The 18,174-nt window shown below is 40.3% G+C and overlaps 2 protein-coding genes across 2 annotated transcripts in view; both read left to right on the top strand.

Annotated features, from left to right (window-relative positions):
• Window positions 1-16,241, top strand: part of nnt (nicotinamide nucleotide transhydrogenase) — a 36,464-nt gene extending 20,223 nt beyond the window's left edge. Inside the window, exons 14-22 of the mRNA XM_069702968.1 lie at window positions 49-244; window positions 910-1,143; window positions 3,715-3,875; window positions 5,657-5,836; window positions 6,180-6,339; window positions 9,343-9,424; window positions 10,863-10,981; window positions 12,570-12,685; window positions 13,645-16,241. Of these exons, the coding sequence (XP_069559069.1) occupies window positions 49-244; window positions 910-1,143; window positions 3,715-3,875; window positions 5,657-5,836; window positions 6,180-6,339; window positions 9,343-9,424; window positions 10,863-10,981; window positions 12,570-12,685; window positions 13,645-13,794 (1,398 nt within the window). The 3' untranslated portion in view covers window positions 13,795-16,241. The remainder of the gene's footprint in view (window positions 1-48; window positions 245-909; window positions 1,144-3,714; window positions 3,876-5,656; window positions 5,837-6,179; window positions 6,340-9,342; window positions 9,425-10,862; window positions 10,982-12,569; window positions 12,686-13,644) is intronic.
• lhx6a (LIM homeobox 6a) overlaps window positions 1-18,174 on the top strand; it is a 243,623-nt gene that overhangs the window by 155,720 nt on the left and 69,729 nt on the right. The window lies entirely within an intron of this gene.

Below are 18,174 nucleotides of genomic sequence, written 5' to 3'. Positions count from 1 at the left end.
CCTTTATTTATTTTTTTCTTCCCATTCTCTCTCTCTTTCTCTTACCAGATGATATACTTGGGCTCAGGTCTGTGCTGCGTTGGTGCCCTGGCTGGCCTTTCCAACCAGTCCACAGCCCGTCTGGGTAACGCTTTGGGTATGATGGGAGTCGCGGGGGGAATCGTTGCCACTCTGGGCGCCCTCAAACCGAGTCCCGAGCTCCTGGCACAGATGAGCGCAGCCATGGCTGTAGGTGGCACTGCGGGTGAGTCTCTGTGTATTTACATTGAGAGAATGAGACGGCAGACTTGCAGGCAAACGTTCAGATGGAAAGTGTGTTGCCTTTGTAAAATAGTAGCGATGCGTTTTGCATTTTTGGTGTGTGTGTGCATGCCTTCCAAATTCGGTCAGATTAAGCAGCAGGTGTGCCAAGAGCCGGGTCTGTGATGTTTACATCAAACAGAACATGACTAACTTCCCCACCCGACACGGGAGGTCTCTCAGAATGGTCAGCCTCACCAATTACTCACTTTCTCTCCCTCTTTCAGGATAGTTTGATCATTTAGATGCTAATTGTTCCGGTAACAAAGCTCAAACCCAGACTAAACTATCTACACAGACAATAATGCTTTTTTCCAGATACAGTGATGTTGAAAGGCTTCCTGCAGGGCACATGTGGACACGCACGCACGCACACACACACGCACACACACAACACGCTCACCACGCTCACACAAAGTGTAGAGCAACTCACAAACATGGAATTTCCCCGAGCAGGCCTCATCGGCAACACCTGGCTCTTCAGATCCGCCCACTTCCCAGCAATCCTCTGAGTGTGTGTGCACATGCTTGTGATTTGCATGTTATTTGTGTTGTGGGTCTTTCAGGGCCACTACCCTTTATTTATTTGTTATCTCTTTTTCTCTCGAGGCCTGACCATTGCTAAGAGGATCCAGATCACGGACTTGCCCCAGCTGGTGGCCGCCTTCCACAGCTTGGTCGGAATGGCTGCTGTGCTCACCTGCGTGGCTGAATATATGATTGAGTACCCCCACTTCGCCACAGACCCGGCAGCCAACCTCACCAAGATAGTCGCGTACCTCGGCACCTACATCGGTGGAATCACTTTCAGTGGCTCGTTGGTGGCGTACGGCAAACTGCAAGGTGACAGACAGAACTTACACTAATGCTGTTATGTTATTATAAAGCACATTTATTCATTACACTGTTGCTGACCCAAGGTTGCCATAGAGAAAGCTGAACGTAGCCCATCGTGTTGCTATTTGACTCTTTATAGGTGCACGATACACGTTGATAAAACCTTGATGTGGTCTTGTTCTCCTTAAAGAAAGAGTAAATAGTTAATTGTGGTGAATTAGTTGAGACCTACTCATTCTCAACTCTTTTTACATCTCAAGACCAGTATCATGCCAACATCTCTGCATTCAAGGCCTGGTTTACTAAGATCTCAAATAGAGGGTACTAAATTCCGTGTTCCTTCCAAGAGTTAGCGAAACAATTTTTGCACCCGTTTTGCTGGTGATTTAAGAGTAACTGCGTCATTGAAATCAGGTGCAAATCGCTGTATTTAAATGAGGGATTTGCGTGTGTTGAAGTGATTCCAGCCATGAAAAACACAGAACGACCCCAAAAGGAAAAGGAAATCGGATCCCATTGAAATATAAATATAACAAGAACAAAACACTATATAGGAGATTATTAGCAAGAAAGTCAATACTGTGGGGAAAACAAAAAGGTGAAAAAAAAGGCTTAATAATAAAACGTCGGCAAATAAAACAGGAGGGACGGTGGATGAAATCCTCTAACAAACACCGATCAGCAGGTCCAGCTCTTTCTGTGATGAGCAGGTGAATTTTCATTCAGGGCCTCACGACTGCTCGGGAACCTTATGAAGACACCTGTAAATACTGCGGGACACATTCAGGACCTGTGACAGCACACCTGAATAACGGGACTGGGTGGGATATCCAAGCAGCGATGCGCTGGAACGACCCAGAGGCAGGAACATGCTGAGTCGTAAGAAGTTTTGACATTGCTAGTATTTTGTGGCTCCTCCTTGTTATTGGCTGTCAATCATCAATCAGTTCATTCAATAACTCAGAAATGTCATCGCTGGACAGACGATATGTCTGAATAGTTTTTCCCTCTGACATCTAAAAAAAACAAAAACGTTTCCGCGGGTGTAAAACAACGTTCTCTGCGTATTCTTTAGTTTCTCCTGCGTCTCCTTCTCACCACGATAAGAGCAGCCGTCTCTCCAGATTTGCGCATCTGATTAATAGGTTCCTTTCAGTCGTACTAAAATACACAACAATCACTTCTCCTGTTTCTACTTTCAGGTTTAGTAAATATCGTTGCGGGTGCTAAATTGTTCTGTTTACATTTCCCCTCCCAGTATTTTGCACCTTCAGGCAGAAACGCCCGATATTACATATGCATGCAGGCAAACGCGCAAAATGGACAACGTGTGTTAAATTGCACATTTGAAAGACGCAATCCTCACTGCACGTCGTTGTTAAATCTGCTTGGACATTTATTTGTAGGTGGTGTGGAGTTTGCACGTGATTTTACACGCGCAAACATTTAGTAAATCAGGCCCATAGTGTAGAGCTGGTAGCTAATTAGCTAAGCTTGGGTCAGCATAAAGACTAGAAACAAGGGGAAACTGCTAATTTATATTTTGTTTTGGATACAGATTAAATTCAATTATGTAGCTTTACAGATGCTAGCAGATGGATTTTTTGGGGTTTGAGATAGGCCAGCTGTTTACTGCATTCATTTTGAATGCCAAAATAAATTAATCATCCCCTTGCTCTAGCTCTGTACATAATGCACAATCATGAGTTATAAAGTTTCCTAAACTGTAATGTTTCCTTTAATGGCAGTAGACTTCACCCTTCTGTTTGTTGTAATCGTGTTGTCTTTTTAGTGCGATGCATCCTTGGTTATAATTTTAGCAGTTGCCACTTACCATTTTTCAATTTGATTTGTAACTGCTTATTTCTGAGTTAATTCAATTCAATTCAATTCAGTTTTATTTATATAGTACCAAATCACAACAGAGGTTATTTCATGGCACTTAACACATTAAAGTTCTTACAGTTGAACTTTACAACATTATACAGAGAAACCCAACAATTCAACAATTCCCACATTTATTAAACCTCACAAGTTAGGTGAACTGTACATCTCAAAACACTTTGATACTTTGGGAGAATGAAAGAACAATATTGTCTTTTATTGAGGTGGATGAACTTTTCCTAAACAGCATTGATAATGTTATTTAACCTTGCTCAGGACAGGTGATGTATCAGCTTGGTCATACTGTATTTATCAAAACAAGAAGGTCTGACTGCTGCCTGCTGTGAAGGGGAAAGAAAAAGAAAAAAAAAAAACAGAAAGTTCATCAGGTTCATGTGCCTACACCAGTCCTGGCAGCCACACTCTACTTTCCATGTTGACTGCAAGTGTTTCATAAGGATAAATTATGCATGAATATGACATTCAGTTCATTGACAAATCTCAAGTGGTGGCTGCTAAAGGTGAAATAAAAGGTTTTTATATTTTTAATGTCTACGAGTTCACAGCTGAATAAGTAAAGCTGTTCGTTTGCAATTATTAATTGCGTGTTTTTCAGTCCCTAATCTGTATTATTTTCTATTTTCTCTTGTGTTCCCATCATTCTTTCGCTGCCCCCTTCTTCTCCACATGCAGGCGTTTTGAGCAGTGCTCCCTTGATGCTCCCTGGTCGTCATGCTCTGAACGCCACTCTTATGGCAGCTAGTGTTGGTGGGATGATTCCCTACATGCTGGATCCAAGTTACACCACAGGCCTCACCTGTCTCGGATCAGTGTCTGCTCTCTCCGCTGTCATGGTATGCTGTGTGTGTGTGTGTGTGTGTGTGTGGATTACTGAGGTCTGTTATTGCACTCAGCGAGGCCCTTTAAGAGAAAAATCTGCAGTTGAAATCTTGCACATTGAAACATTCTTACATGGTGACAGACTGAAAATGTAAGAATGTTGTTAAAACTTCCATAAATGCCAGGAAGGGAAAAGGGAATTAAAGAGTCAGAAAAAAAAATGCTGTAGAAGCAGACAAGGATGTAGTACATGAGAAAAAAAGACAACAGAAGGGATTTACTAATAAATGTCAAGTCAGAGGCTTTTTGCACAGGAAACAGTAGCTGCCCAGAAATTCAGAGTGGAGTAGAGAGCTGGCAGCCGTTGTGGCAAACAGGCTGGACCTTGTGAAGCTGCCAGGGTCCTGCTTTTATTTCACTTATAAACTGGTCTCTGCTATTGTTAAGTCATGCCTAACCTTTTAAAATCTCAGTTTATCAGAGAAAGAGGACTCTTGGCGTGCGTCTGTCGCAAAGCGTTTTCTGCTAGTTTAAGACCGACACAGTTGTCATTTTCCCATCCAGCGCCCACTTTGTATAAAAATCAAATGTGCCTGCGCCCATCTGAGCATTTAACAATAAACAGAAACTGTAGCTACTTCTGACCCCATACAGGTGTATGATTCACCGTGTAGTTACTGACGAAACTTTGGATTTACATTTTGTCATATTTCTACAAGTTGTAATAAGGATCTGCAGAAAGCATGTACATTTCAAAGGTATTGAAAAAGAAATGTTGCAAACATTGCTCAGAAAAGTCTGTGATCAAGACAGGTGATTGATTCACTTATCAGTTTTTACTGTGTGATCACAAGAAAAAACAAGTGAAGGGGTACTTTTTGTGGATTTGAATCCATCTTTAGAGAAACTGCCATCTTCATTGGCAGTTATTCTTCACTGATGTCGAGTTTTGAGATGTACAGCTTCTGAAAACAGATTATAATCAGGTGAATCCAAGCAGAGCAGACCGCGACAGACAGCACACGCTATTTTAATTACTGTAAAATGTGAAGAAAATTATACTCAGTGACGTGTTGCAATTTCAGCGTTTTTGCTCGGTTTGTTTATTTACATGTGTTGCCGGGAAAATCAGCAACTGGACTGCGTCCCAGAGAATGATAATCAGTGCATCCCTGAAGACGTTATAGATGGATATCATTTCTGTTTGTTTTACATGTTTGACCTCTAATCAGCTGTTAAACTACAGTATAATGAATCATCTTTTGTACATGCGTGTTACAGTTACACAAGTTCCTAAAAATAGACCTGCAGTTTGGTCAGCGAGAAAGATCTACGACGTATGAATTGAAGGAATTAAGCTCACACTTCTGGATCTGGCTGCTTCTTTGGTAAATCCAGTTGGTCCTCATTAAAACAAAAACTGTGCGAGTGATAGAAGGACCGAGAAAAAGTGGGTTTAATTGTGACAAATGCATCGAAAACTAGAAAGCTTGTTTTCTCTCCTTTTGAAGAGAAATGCTTGGAAGAGACTTCCAAGTAAGGATCCAGCAGTGAATCATCAAGCTAGCTAGTTTCAGTTATCAAATGAGGATTTTTTTTTAATTGTTTTTTTTAATGCCTTATAATCATTTTCTTCACTTCTCCTTTATGCATCACTCTTCTATATAGCTGAGCCTCACTTCTGCCATGGCTCTGACCATAACAAACAGATAATCTGATTCCAGCAGTGGATTAACCTTTATGTGTCTGTGTCTCACCCCACCCACTTTTCCCCCACATACACATTTTCCTTCAGGGTGTAACTTTGACTGCAGCTATTGGAGGCGCCGATATGCCTGTTGTCATCACCGTGCTGAACAGTTACTCGGGCTGGGCCCTGTGCGCCGAGGGCTTCCTGCTCAACAACAACCTGCTGACCATCGTCGGGGCCCTCATCGGGTCGTCTGGAGCCATTCTGTCATATATTATGTGTGTGGTAAGTGGAGCGCAGTCTTTGTTTAAAGAACAACAAACATCAACATGTTGCTACTTTGAGTGTCAGCACCACTGTTTGAAATGGTACAGTGCGCTTGATGTGTTTTGTAGATGAGCACATACTGTTTTAATGTGGTTGTTCCTCTCTTGTCCACCAGGAGGGACTCTAACTTTACCTTTATAGTGAGATTATGGAGTCCCTGTTCTGAGTAAAGTCGCAGGTCACAAATGTGTGAAATTTCCCTGTCATATGTATTTTCTTGTACACAGCCAATGAAGTTAAAAAAAAAAAAAAAAAGGAAAAAGTGTAATCATAAATATAAAACATGTTTTCTTCCTCTCAGGCCATGAATCGTTCACTGGCTAACGTAATCTTGGGAGGCTACGGCACGTCTTCCACCGGCACAGGAAAGCCCATGGAGATCACAGGGACACACACAGAGGTCAACGTGGATCAGACTGTCGACATGATTAAAGACGCCCATAACATAATCATAACTCCAGGTAACACACATACACGCACACAGGTCTTGTACGTGAGTGGAAAAACATGGTACTTGACTGTGCCGGTCACTTTTTTTTTTCTAGAATTAGAAAAGTGTGTGTTCTGTTTACTTAACCTTTTCTTGACCCATGTTACATCACCATTTTGCCAGGCTAATTGACAAGTCATGGTGGAGCGCGCACGCGCGCACACACACACACACACACACACACACACACACACACACACACACACACACACACACACTCTCTTAGGTTTCTGTGTGGTCGTCAGTCCCTCGTAAATAGACATTCTACAGTGCAGCGTATATATGCAAGGTCAAGGGGAAATTAAATAGAATGAGGGTACGCTGGGTTTTTCTTGACAACTCAAACACTACATTTCAAATTGGCTTCTCGCTCCTTTCTCAGGGTTAGAGCGCGGCGTCCCACCTTTGTCCCAGCTACACGGTTTTCTTCGTTTCACATGTTTTCAATATTTGACCAGATATGTGTGTGGGAACCTCCCACTTGGACGATTACGATTGTCCTTGGAGCTGCTGCTCTAAATTCGTCACTGTGTGGCCCAGTGACATTTCAGTCCCCTCGTCAGACTGCTGTGAACCAAAGAGTTGTTTTACTCACGTGGGTACATGTAAACACAGACCAAAGGCATCCAGCCTACTAATTGGTGATTCCAGTCACAGCGCCTATATACAAAGACTCAGCAGCTGCAAAATCACAAGAATTGCGAAATTAAAATGGTCACGTGGTGAAAAACAAGTGAAGCAAGGAACGGCATCCAATGTAGGTTAAACCATTTATTCTTTTGTAAGATAAAGAGGAACATGTCTGACAGCTAAAACCAAAAACAGGCACAAAAAAATCAAATGGAGTAGATATAAAAAAAATATATATATATATATATTTTTTTTTTTAGCCTTTCTCAAAAATTACCCACAAACAAAACAAGACAAGATGAATAATAAAATACCAGACATTTATTTTAAAGAACACAGAATAGTTTAAATGAGTGCAAGCATGAGAATTACTTTAACAAAACCTGTTAAAGTAATAGTTTATGATTTGGGTAATTTTTAAATCACGAGTAAGTTATCAACACTTCGTTGCTCAGTCATAATGTCACCAAGCTTCATTAAAGTCACACTCAGCACAGGGATGTTGTTGTGAGATTTGTTTCACGGGCAGAAGTCTTACTGAATTGTTTCTCTCTGAATTTGCAACTGAAATTTGAATGTATTTGATAGTTAATATGTTACTGCACAATGACATACAAATTTCAATATAAATTTTAAATGCTAAAACATTACATCAGCCAGAGTATACAGGTCATATTTTGTTCCTGACACCAGTTACATAACACATACAATTCAAATTCCTGGTTTTTTTTTCCATGCTCTTAATAGTTCGCAGTAGACTGATATTGTTGCTCAGTGCCGGCAGTCACTGAGTCAGTCCCCTTGTTTCCATTTTGACCAATCTCCCTAATTGGAGCCGTCACAGTCACTTTGCCTGATTGACATCTGTGGAAACGGTTAAGACCCAGCCTGATAAACATAAGTGTTTTCCTGGCCCATCTCTGCATGGTCTGGGTACCCTTGTTTTTCTTCTCAGAGAAACTCCAGCGAGAATATTGGAAGCACAAAGAATAAAAAAAATTTAGACGGAGAAAGAAAAAAAAAAGGTGGAAACTACTAAATTGTTGAGCGGGAAGGCAGACAGTCAACCATGTTTTTTCTACTTTTACTCGTGCTGCGTTTGAAACCTTGTCACTTTGATTGGTCTGTTGTAACAAGACGGTTTCTGACTGGTTGTTGTGACAAGGCTAGTAAACACCACTGGACTGTTTGACATGTGTTTGTGTGTGTGTGTGAGAGAGGGTGTGATAAATATCAAATACCATACACCAGCATTATTACACATGAAAGAAATCTAAGGCTTAGAGAAGGAAACACTTACTGTACTGTGTGAAGGTGGTGTTGTACATTAAGGCAACATGATCCTATAATATATTCTTTCAATTTTTAAACATCATTTTAAATGCTGTATATTAATATCTGTCCGCGACATGAGGGTGGGCCATTCTGACTAAATAAATCATAGAATCATAGAAATTGGTTAATACATTAAGTAGATCATTATTTGAGCATTGTTTTTTTTTGTGATTTGTCATTAAATCTATAATCTAACAGTGATGAATTCTGAGTAGTAAAACACTGCTGAAACATACTGAGAGCAGACCTCAGCACACAGCCAACATCAAGATGAAGCATACAGTAGATTTATTATTTCTCCACTTCAGATCACTTAAAATTGGGGGAAAAAAAAAAAAAAAAAAAGACATGAATTTAAGCACACTGAGTCCTGTGCTTTAATATGTAAGTGCTGCTCAGACACACGCATGCAATATCGTGCTCAACTCCCTCGGCGGCATTAGCATAATCAGTACACTATATTAAAGCTTATTTTATGTGCTTGTGTAAATTCAGTTTAGCATGTTTTCTGAGTTGGTCCAAGTTAATGAAGGCAAAGCCTCAGCCTTGGTAAATTGTAATATTGATTAGTCTGCCTGATGTAAAATGTCACAAAATATTGGAAAATATCAATTACAATTCACCCCCCAAAAAATACTCAAATGATGATTTATCATGCATTTTTTTTGCAAAGTGACTAATGGTTGCAGCGCTAGCATAGAATAATAAGTATTGCTTCATTGGACTGGGAACCAAACTTGGATACTTTTTTTGCACCGACCAAACTGCTTCGATCCTAATTAGTATTAAGAAACTTGTCATTCAGTACCACATTTTGATATGTAGGCTACATCCACAACTAGTACATTTTTGTTTAAAAAAAAAAACAACACAACTTTTGCCACGTTTACAAACAAGTAAATCTATTCGGCATCAGTGAGCCAATACAGCGTTTGTCATATCGTGGCATAACTTGCATAATCTGCACTTTCAGCTCACTCTTGCTGGTGTTGTTTTAAATCCATTTCAGGTTATGGACTCTGTGCTGCAAAGGCCCAGTACCCCATCGCTGAGCTGGTGAAGCTGCTTCAAGAGGCTGGCAAGAAAGTCAGGTAAGGCAATGATGAAAGCTAACTCGCATTTAATTGATTAAAATAAACTACAGTATGTCAGTGTGTCTTTAATAAATAATAATAATAATAACAAATAACAGTTGTTCATAAATAGGTTTTTTTTAAGAGGATTTTAAACAGATGGATATATATTTATACAGAATAAATAGGTGTGGACACATCAAGTACCGATGGTTATAGAAAAGTTCAAAGAGAGATTGATATCCAGTATTGTATGATACATTTATAGAATACAAAATGTAACCTGTACCACGAAGGACAGAAAAGAAGAGTTGAGGTTTTGCCCTAGATTATAAAATGTGACAGGACCGATATGAAGTGACGTATGTGTGTGTGTGTGTGTGTGTTTGAGGAAGGAAAAAGGAAATACGAAGGACAAGGTACAGCGGAAGCTCATGTAATTGTCCTGCCTCTGTCGTTTGATCCTGGCTTTTGCAGCTGCTGCTGCTTAGAGCATTTGTACTTGATTAGAGGAAAGTGGGTGGTCAGAGAAAGAGGGGGAAAAAACCTCCTTCACCCTGATCTCTTGCTCTCTCATTTTCTCTGTTCTGTATTCTTATTCAGTCTCTGTCTTCTTACTCTTGTACTACCTGCCTGTGTAATTCTTTGTGGACTCTTTATTGTAAATACACCGTAAAGTTTGAGAGCAGAACACACTTTCACTTCTCTTCTTCCAAACCAACACCACTGTGTTTTCCCTCCGTCTTACCGGGCATGTAGACTGTGTGGAATTACACAAAGGGCAGAAACTGACTTTTTCAAACCGCAATTGCTAATACGTCCCAGAACCGGCGGGCCATCTGTAGTCTGTATCCGCCTAAACTCAGCGAACAAGTAGAAAATAAATCTTCAAATGGTGGTCGGCCTCATGGCAAAGCGGCTGGAAGGGCAAAGACAAGGAGAGAGAGAGAGAGAGAGAGAGAGAGAGAGAGAGAGAGAGAGAGAGAGAGAGAGAGACAGTCACCATGATTCAGTGGCTGGTGTTAATTTCCTTCTCTGATTACATGACATGGCTAATTGAGTTTGAGAGCTATATATACACAGTCCCACACATGCACTCAACAAATAATACACAGTAGAAGAGTTGTGTGTGTGTGTGTGTGTGTGTGTGTGTGTGTGTGTGTGTGTGTGTGTGTGTGTGTGTGTGTGTGTGTGTGTGTGTGTGTGTGTGTGTGTGTGTGTGTGTGTGTGGTGGGTGGGGGTGGGCGTGCGTGCGCGCGCGCATAACCAGACAATAATCACAAATGTCTCTCATCTCCATTTGTCCAAATACTCCATTTTATTGTCTCCATTTTTTTTTTTAATTCCATCCGTCTATCTGATGTAAGAGTTCAAGTTTATGAGGGTCACTAACCTGGTCATTAAATGAAGGACTGTGTTCAACTATTCATTAAGAATCAGTCTTTTGTTCCCACAGGTTTGGTATTCATCCGGTGGCTGGCCGTATGCCGGGTCAACTCAACGTGCTGCTGGCTGAAGCTGGTGTCCCGTACGATATTGTCCTGGAAATGGAGGAGATTAATGAAGACTTTGCGGGTAAGAGACAGTTATATCTGCCTTTAACTTACCGTACCTGCCATGAATTCATTTGGTTTTGCCGCTGCCTTTTAAAGAGTTTGTAAATAAGGCAGTTTGTATTTAAAAATATAGAGTAACATTTTTTTTTTTCTGAATTTCTGTGAAATTTACATTTGTGCTTTAACTTTGGACAGAGCCAGGCTCACAGTTTTCACCTGCTTCCAGTCTTTATGCTGACTGTCTTGCTCAATATTTAGAGCACAGCCAAGACAATAACAATCTTCTCATCCGCATCTTGAAAATAAAACAAATTCGAGTATTTTACAAAAAAATCAAACTGATCTTTTAATTGATTTCAGTTTCAGATTAAAAAATACAGTTTATGATTAACTTACTGACAAATAGAAGCAAACTTTTCAGGGTCAAGTATTGTGGCATGACAACATCCACTTTTTTATGCCTTGGCATTATCTTTTTGGATTGTCCGGTCGTCCAACTTTTGTGAACCTGATATGTAAGGGACTGTTTTAAATTATTAAATAAAGAATGAACTGATTATAATTTTAGTGGTCAAAGGTCACTGTGACCTCGCAAAACACAGTTGTGGCGATAAGTCAAGACTTTACATGCTCATCATGACAAAATTGCACACAAATGTCTTAATGGGATACAAAAATGAAGTGATGACATTTTATATTTAAAAGGTCATCTTCACTGTGACATCAACATATTATGCAAAAACACTTTTCTGGCCATTTTTCAACACCATAACTCGAACAGAAAGGAAGATTGTGACCATATTCCACATTTGGTCAGATACTGAATTGGTGTCACTAATCTGGGGTGACCACTTTTAAACTGGTATTTATATAGCTCTTCTGTGCTGCCGGGTTAAAGATGTGTGTGAATCATCCACGTTTCAAAATGTTTTGCTTTTTTGCAGCAACATCCATATTTGAAGCCTTGTCTCGTCATGGCTGCAACTTTTGTGTTCGATAAGAATCGGCTTCATTGGCCAAATTCCTTCAAAATCTTCACCACATGTATTATATGAGTCTGGAAATGGATGTAAACTGCATATTGACTGTTTGGTGGAGGCATACAACTGCGAGATGGCAATTCCAGTCTGTTTTTCCTGGTAGCATGGAAACCATTTGTTGCAGAAACACCAATGATTTTTTTTTTTCCTGAATCTGTCCAATTAAATCTGATTTTTTTTTTTGTCCCCATTTTGAAATTCTCACAATCCCATTTTGGAGTCTTCTCCCACAAGATTGCTCCCATCATCTCCAAGTTTCCTACACCATCTCCAACTAAATGAGCCATAATGTGGAAGCCAAATCCTCAAAAACGGGAGACACCCAATCACATAAATTTGTGTTTGGCGTTAGTTATCTCTGGACTCAAATAGGTTGTTATTTAAGGGCATGACACATACGTGACAAAAGGAGTTGTGACATTCTTCACAAAACGTTGACGTGTTTGAAGATAAACTTCATAAAGTGGCATCATTGCCCAAATGTTGTGTAAAAAAAATAAGTGTATTTTGCAAAAATAGAGGTTTTGATATTGTTTTCAAAGTTGAATTTGTTATGTGTCCAATCAGACACTGACCTGGTCCTGGTGATTGGCGCCAATGACACAGTGAACTCCGCCGCCCAAGAAGACCCGAACTCCATCATCGCCGGCATGCCCGTGCTGGAAGTCTGGAAGTCGAAGCAGGTGAGACATCTGGTGAATGCATGTGGGATAATAAGATGTGTCCTGAAGCCCAAGAAGATGAAGAGGAGTGGAAGATTTTTTACAACAACTGAACTGTCCACACCTGCAGAGGGGCCTCCATTTGACGCACACAAACCGAAAGACACGCTGACCCACGCTCGCTCGCACAGACGCAGATTGTTACAGTTCCAGGTGCAGTCGCATCCTGATCCCATTAGTGGTGACTGTGTCCATGTGGAATGACAACATAGGAAAGCATCCCACTGGCACTGCATAGAGATCTGAGCTTTATACGACGCTCCCAACAGTTTCCACACACTTTCCCCTGGGGAAATCAAAGAGGGCACTCCACCTAACCACACTCAAAACACACACACACACACACACACACACACACACACACACACACACACACACACACACACACACACACACACACACACACACACACACACACACACACACACATACACACACGCACACACTTACAGTACAGGTGCATGGTTAAATAGTCATAATACACGACTAGCAGAATTTTTTTATCAAGTTGAACTTCAGTAAATTACATCTATACAGAAATCCTCATCCAAAACAAACTCTTAAAGGTTTTAAGGTTATGATTTATTGGAATTAGATTTATGATAAGAAAGTTGTAAAATATTTAAAAACAACAGAGTTAGTGAGATTTTAGGGAAATTACAAATTACCCAACTGTATGGGAAAAAAAAATCAATGCTCTCTTCATTTGCATCCAAGTTCAACAGACACGTTTGTTTGAGAGAGGAGATGTGTGGCGAGGACGAGGGAAAACTTCTGGTTTGACTTAAGAACAGTTGGACGAGTTTTTACAGAATTGGCGAGATGTTGTTGAAAGGCTTCAGCGTTGTGATCTCTTAATTGTCCCCTCAGAAGCTCATGAGTGTGTTTCTGTGCGTGCGACTGCATCTCCTCCTGTCTAGGTGATTGTGATGAAACGTTCCCTGGGTGTGGGATACGCAGCTGTCGACAACCCCATCTTCTACAAACCCAACACTGCGATGTTGCTAGGCGACGCCAAGAAGACTTGTGACGCCCTGCAGGCCAAGGTCCGCGAGTCCCAGAGCCAGTAACGCGGCCCTGCCTCAAACGGACCTATCTACCGAGAGCACACCCGGAGAGAGGAAGGAAGACCACAACAAGGCAAAGTTTTTCCAACAGTACTCCACCATTCATGTCATCTTTGTTCAGTTGTAGCTCGGCCAACTGAGCAAAGATGATTACCAAGGTAAAAAGTTTTTGGGCGAACCCTTCTCATGATCTTTAAATGAAAGAAAGTTTGTTGTAAAAAATATGCTTGTGCAGTAAGAGCCAAACAATGCCGAGAGTTCTTATTATTTTCCACTGAGGTAATGTACGTAAATACGGATGTGTTTTTTTCCCTCTTTGACAATTCTTTTATTTCTAGATATTAAAGGAAGTGTACGCCAACTATATGCTTGTGCTCAGAGTGTCATCTTCGTCGTAGACACGTATATTAATGTAAAACAACAACAATCTGAAGTGTAGATGCTTTAAAGCATTAGATATGTTAAATTATATTGTTAAGATTTGTTTAACAAATAGTCAATAGCTAAATGGAAATATTAGATGAATTGGAATAAAGAAACTCGGGAGGGTGAATCACCACAGAAAGATGTATGAGAGACTTAAGCACTAACATTTCTCCACACTGTAAAGTGTTTCCTCCTCCTTTTCTCCCGAATTTTCTTTTAGTTCTAGTGAGGTAATTTGGTGTTCCCTTTGATAGATCTACTAGCTAATTTGCTTGTTTTTTCCGTAAATGTAAAAAGAAAAAAAGCAGAACAGTGCATCATTTTTGTAAAGTTCTTTCAGTGTCAGTTTTATACTGTATTGAGAGATTTTTTTTTTTATTTGGTCTAATAATTATCATGCGCTTTGAAAAATGTCTATGTCTGGTTATGCTATTTGCTTTTTTTCTTTTCACTCGAGTGTGTCTTGTGACCTCCACCAAGTGCACCAATCACACACTGATCCAAAACTAGTAAAAATCCATTCTACTTAGCTTGCGATGCAATAAACTAAACGGATCTGACCTTTACTTGCGAGACCACAGCTGTTCTGAAATGCCAGAAAAGACTGTCCTGCTCTTACAAACAAACACTCTCGCAGCTCTGATAGCTGAATGGATTTTATGATGTTTTTGAACCAGGTGTGCTCCATCGTCCTGTGTGGTTCGGTTATTACAGTACACGTGATGCTAGCTTTCGGCCTTAATGGTAATGAAGGGTTGGTTTTGTAAATGCGGCTCATCCACTCCAATGTGTGTCCTCATTATTGCTCTACAGGGAAATGAAGGATCACTGTTTGTAAAGTAGGGCCAGATGTTAACCTGACTGTTGTGCAAAGAGCCTAAACAACAATGCAGTTATTTAATTGAGACCGTTGCCACATTTCATTAATTATTAGTAATTGTCTTTTTTTCTTCTTCTTTTGTTTAAGTCTGACATTTGCCATAAACATAAATCTATGCCAAACCGTCCCGTCGCACGCAATCTGGATAGCTTCTACGACACAAATATAGATAGGTTGGCTCGTGTACATGAATTGCTCAAGAAAGATCGCTGATAAAATAACATTAGCTTCCACTCTATATCTGTCCTTCGACAGCTGATTGAACCAAACTAAAAGTGTGATAACTTGGTCCATCAAATTTGAATGCTTAGCTGTAGTTGCACTCATTCGTTATTTTTACTGTTATGATACAGTAGATTGACTAACAATAATGTATATTGGTGCATGTTTAAGGAACAATAGTTCATGAGGTGACATGTCAGCAGTCTTGATCACTCTGTAATCTAAGTACTGTAAAACGATAGATATACTAGTTTCATCCTTGGACCTGATACCTTGACCATGACAACTATCCTACCTCTCCTTAAAACGACCAACACCTTCCCATTGGACGAACCTTCATCTGACCAATCGCCTTTGAGTGAAAGCACCACAGGATCAGGATCCTTTCCATCCACCCAGCTGCGTTCGACCAGTCAGCTCTCGTATACCCAAACATCAGGACCAATAGCCTTCTGTTTTGTGTTGCGTTTTCGACCATCAGATCCTCAGTTTGCTGCCGGTGGGTTTTCTCTGTTTTGCGAGTGTCGAGCTGCAGATGACATTAATGCTCATGAAGGGTTATTGTTCTTGCATGTCCCAATTACATAAGAAAATAGACTCTTTATGGACTCTTAAGATTGAGATGTGTGCTTGATATTTGTACTGGCTGCCATTTTTTGAGGATCAAATAAAAGCGATTGAAAATCTTGATAATTTTACCAATGTGCTCCCGTATGCCTGAAACCTTTTTCTTTTTAAGGAAAGTATTTTTGTAGAGACGTCATATTTGTGCAGAGCAACAATGGGGTTTTTGAAGTTGTACAATGTTTCAGTGCACCACGTTAGAGAGACGAACTGATGAAATGTACTGTGAATTTGTTTTTCCCCTCTTTTGTTTATCATGGAACATTTTCACCCCTAATAAACTCGTATTTACACTAGATGTTGCCTGAAGGTGTCATTTCTTGCCCAACACTGATCTCAAAGGTGAAAGGTGCAGTTGAATTCGCAAATAGTAAACACGTTGATCTGCAAAGTTTTCCTTGAGGTCTACCGCAGCTTTGAGGTTAATGATACCGGCCCAATTTTGTAGGAAACTCAAATATTTGCTGCAATTACCTGGATGGAGGATCATGAGGGGGAAGGAGTTTTATCCACACTTCAACACATCTGACCAGTGCTGCTTTAGAGAGGGTAGACCAAATTATTTAGAAATTTAATACAGAAGAATTTTAGCTTTAACACAATCAGAAATTTCATTTAAAAAATAAGTAAGATAGTTTAAAGCAAGAAGTTAATGTAAGGCACAGAACTGAGGTTCGCTGATCAGAAAAGCCACAAATTTATTCAAGGAAATTATATCGACATGTTTAAGAGAGCACTCTGCAGCAGTACTGTGTTTCTGTTTCAAAATTTTCACAAAGAAGATTGAACTTAAATGCTGAAAAGCTCAAGATAACAGTGTAACTATGACACATAGTTTTCATGAAGATACTGAAAATTGTTTGAAGATAGTCGCATAAATAAAAAATACAGCTGGCAGGTGATGTAACTCCTGCAACCATTGTCAACAAGCATTTCCTCTATTTAAAAAAATAAATAAATAAGGCATCAGATGAACACGAAGCCTTGGTGAGGGAGAAGATGCACTCACATAGGGAGGAACGCCACCTCCATAACCTCATTGTCCCGCTGTTTCAGATTGCATGAGTCTGTCATGAGGGTCATGACAATGGCTGTAATCTAAATATAAATTTGTGTGACATTTTCACCTACAAGCGGCACTTGATTGCTATTCATCAGCAGAGCGTGAACTGGAGGTACTTAGAAGGGGAGTGGTGCCTGCAGAGATTAGACAGATAGATAGATTATGAGCATGGGGATTGCATGTGTGTGCGATGAGGGTGGCTTGATCCTGCAACAAGTAGCACTCAGACAGGCTGTTATCTGCTCTCAGGCTTGAGGAGATCTGAGGAGAACTGTCACTCCCAGAGCAGATGCTGCGATAGTAATAAAAGCGTAGGCTGAGAAATTACTTCCAGGGAATTTGTGTGTATTGTATTTGTATGGTCACTTTTTTTTGATGTGCATCATCTGTCTGGTTTGTTCTCTTCTTGAATGTAAGTAGACGTTACTCATCTGTCTTCATCCTGTTCACTTCTTGCTGTCATTTATTTGTGAAATATGTATCTGCAGGTTCTAACAAAGGTCATGTATATTTGCGGCATGAGTGTGTGTGTGTGTGTGTGTGTGTGTGTGTGTGTGTGTGTGTGTGTGTGTGTGTGTGTGTGTGTGTGTGTGTGTGTGTGTGTGAAGGAGAGAGCATGAAGATACATGAGCTGATAAGTGCTGAGGGTGACAGCCTCCTCAGCTCTAGTTGGTCTGTTGTCACACTGCCAGTATTTACTCAGCGGCGCTGAAGGACAGCCAGCATGTTCCAGACACAATAAGCCTCCATCCTTCCTCACAGTAGGGATAGTCTGTCCTCCCTGAAAAAAAGGAAAAAAGGTTGTTTTCCCTGGCCTGGCATGCAACTTGATGTTGAATGTATTTATTTCCAAAAAAACATCCATCTCCATAGACTCCCAACTTCTCTAATGTCAATCTTTTTTTTTCCCACAAGTTATTTCGGTTTAGATTCGCTACTTCTGATTAGTTTTCTGGTGGTCCATCTGAAAATAATCCAGTCATTCATTGTACATTTTATGCAAGACAGTGCCTCTAATATATAGCCAGGACATGAATATCAAAATCAAGGAACACTCTCTACTATATAACCGGACTGTGAATTAAACACGGGAAGGCTTTTGGTTTGAATCAAAGCTTTTATTTTGAAAACTCAGTCACATGATTCTGCCTACCAACGCTGTAGCTAT

The sequence above is a fragment of the Brachyistius frenatus genome, unplaced genomic scaffold (assembly GCF_029030835.1).
Source record: "Brachyistius frenatus isolate BFR_SWC_R1_liver_20210118 unplaced genomic scaffold, ASM2903083v1 Contig_3, whole genome shotgun sequence".
Classification (NCBI taxonomy): Eukaryota; Metazoa; Chordata; class Actinopteri; family Embiotocidae; genus Brachyistius; species Brachyistius frenatus.
Note: the sequence above shows the minus strand (reverse complement) of the source record. Positions and strands in the feature narration are given on the sequence as shown.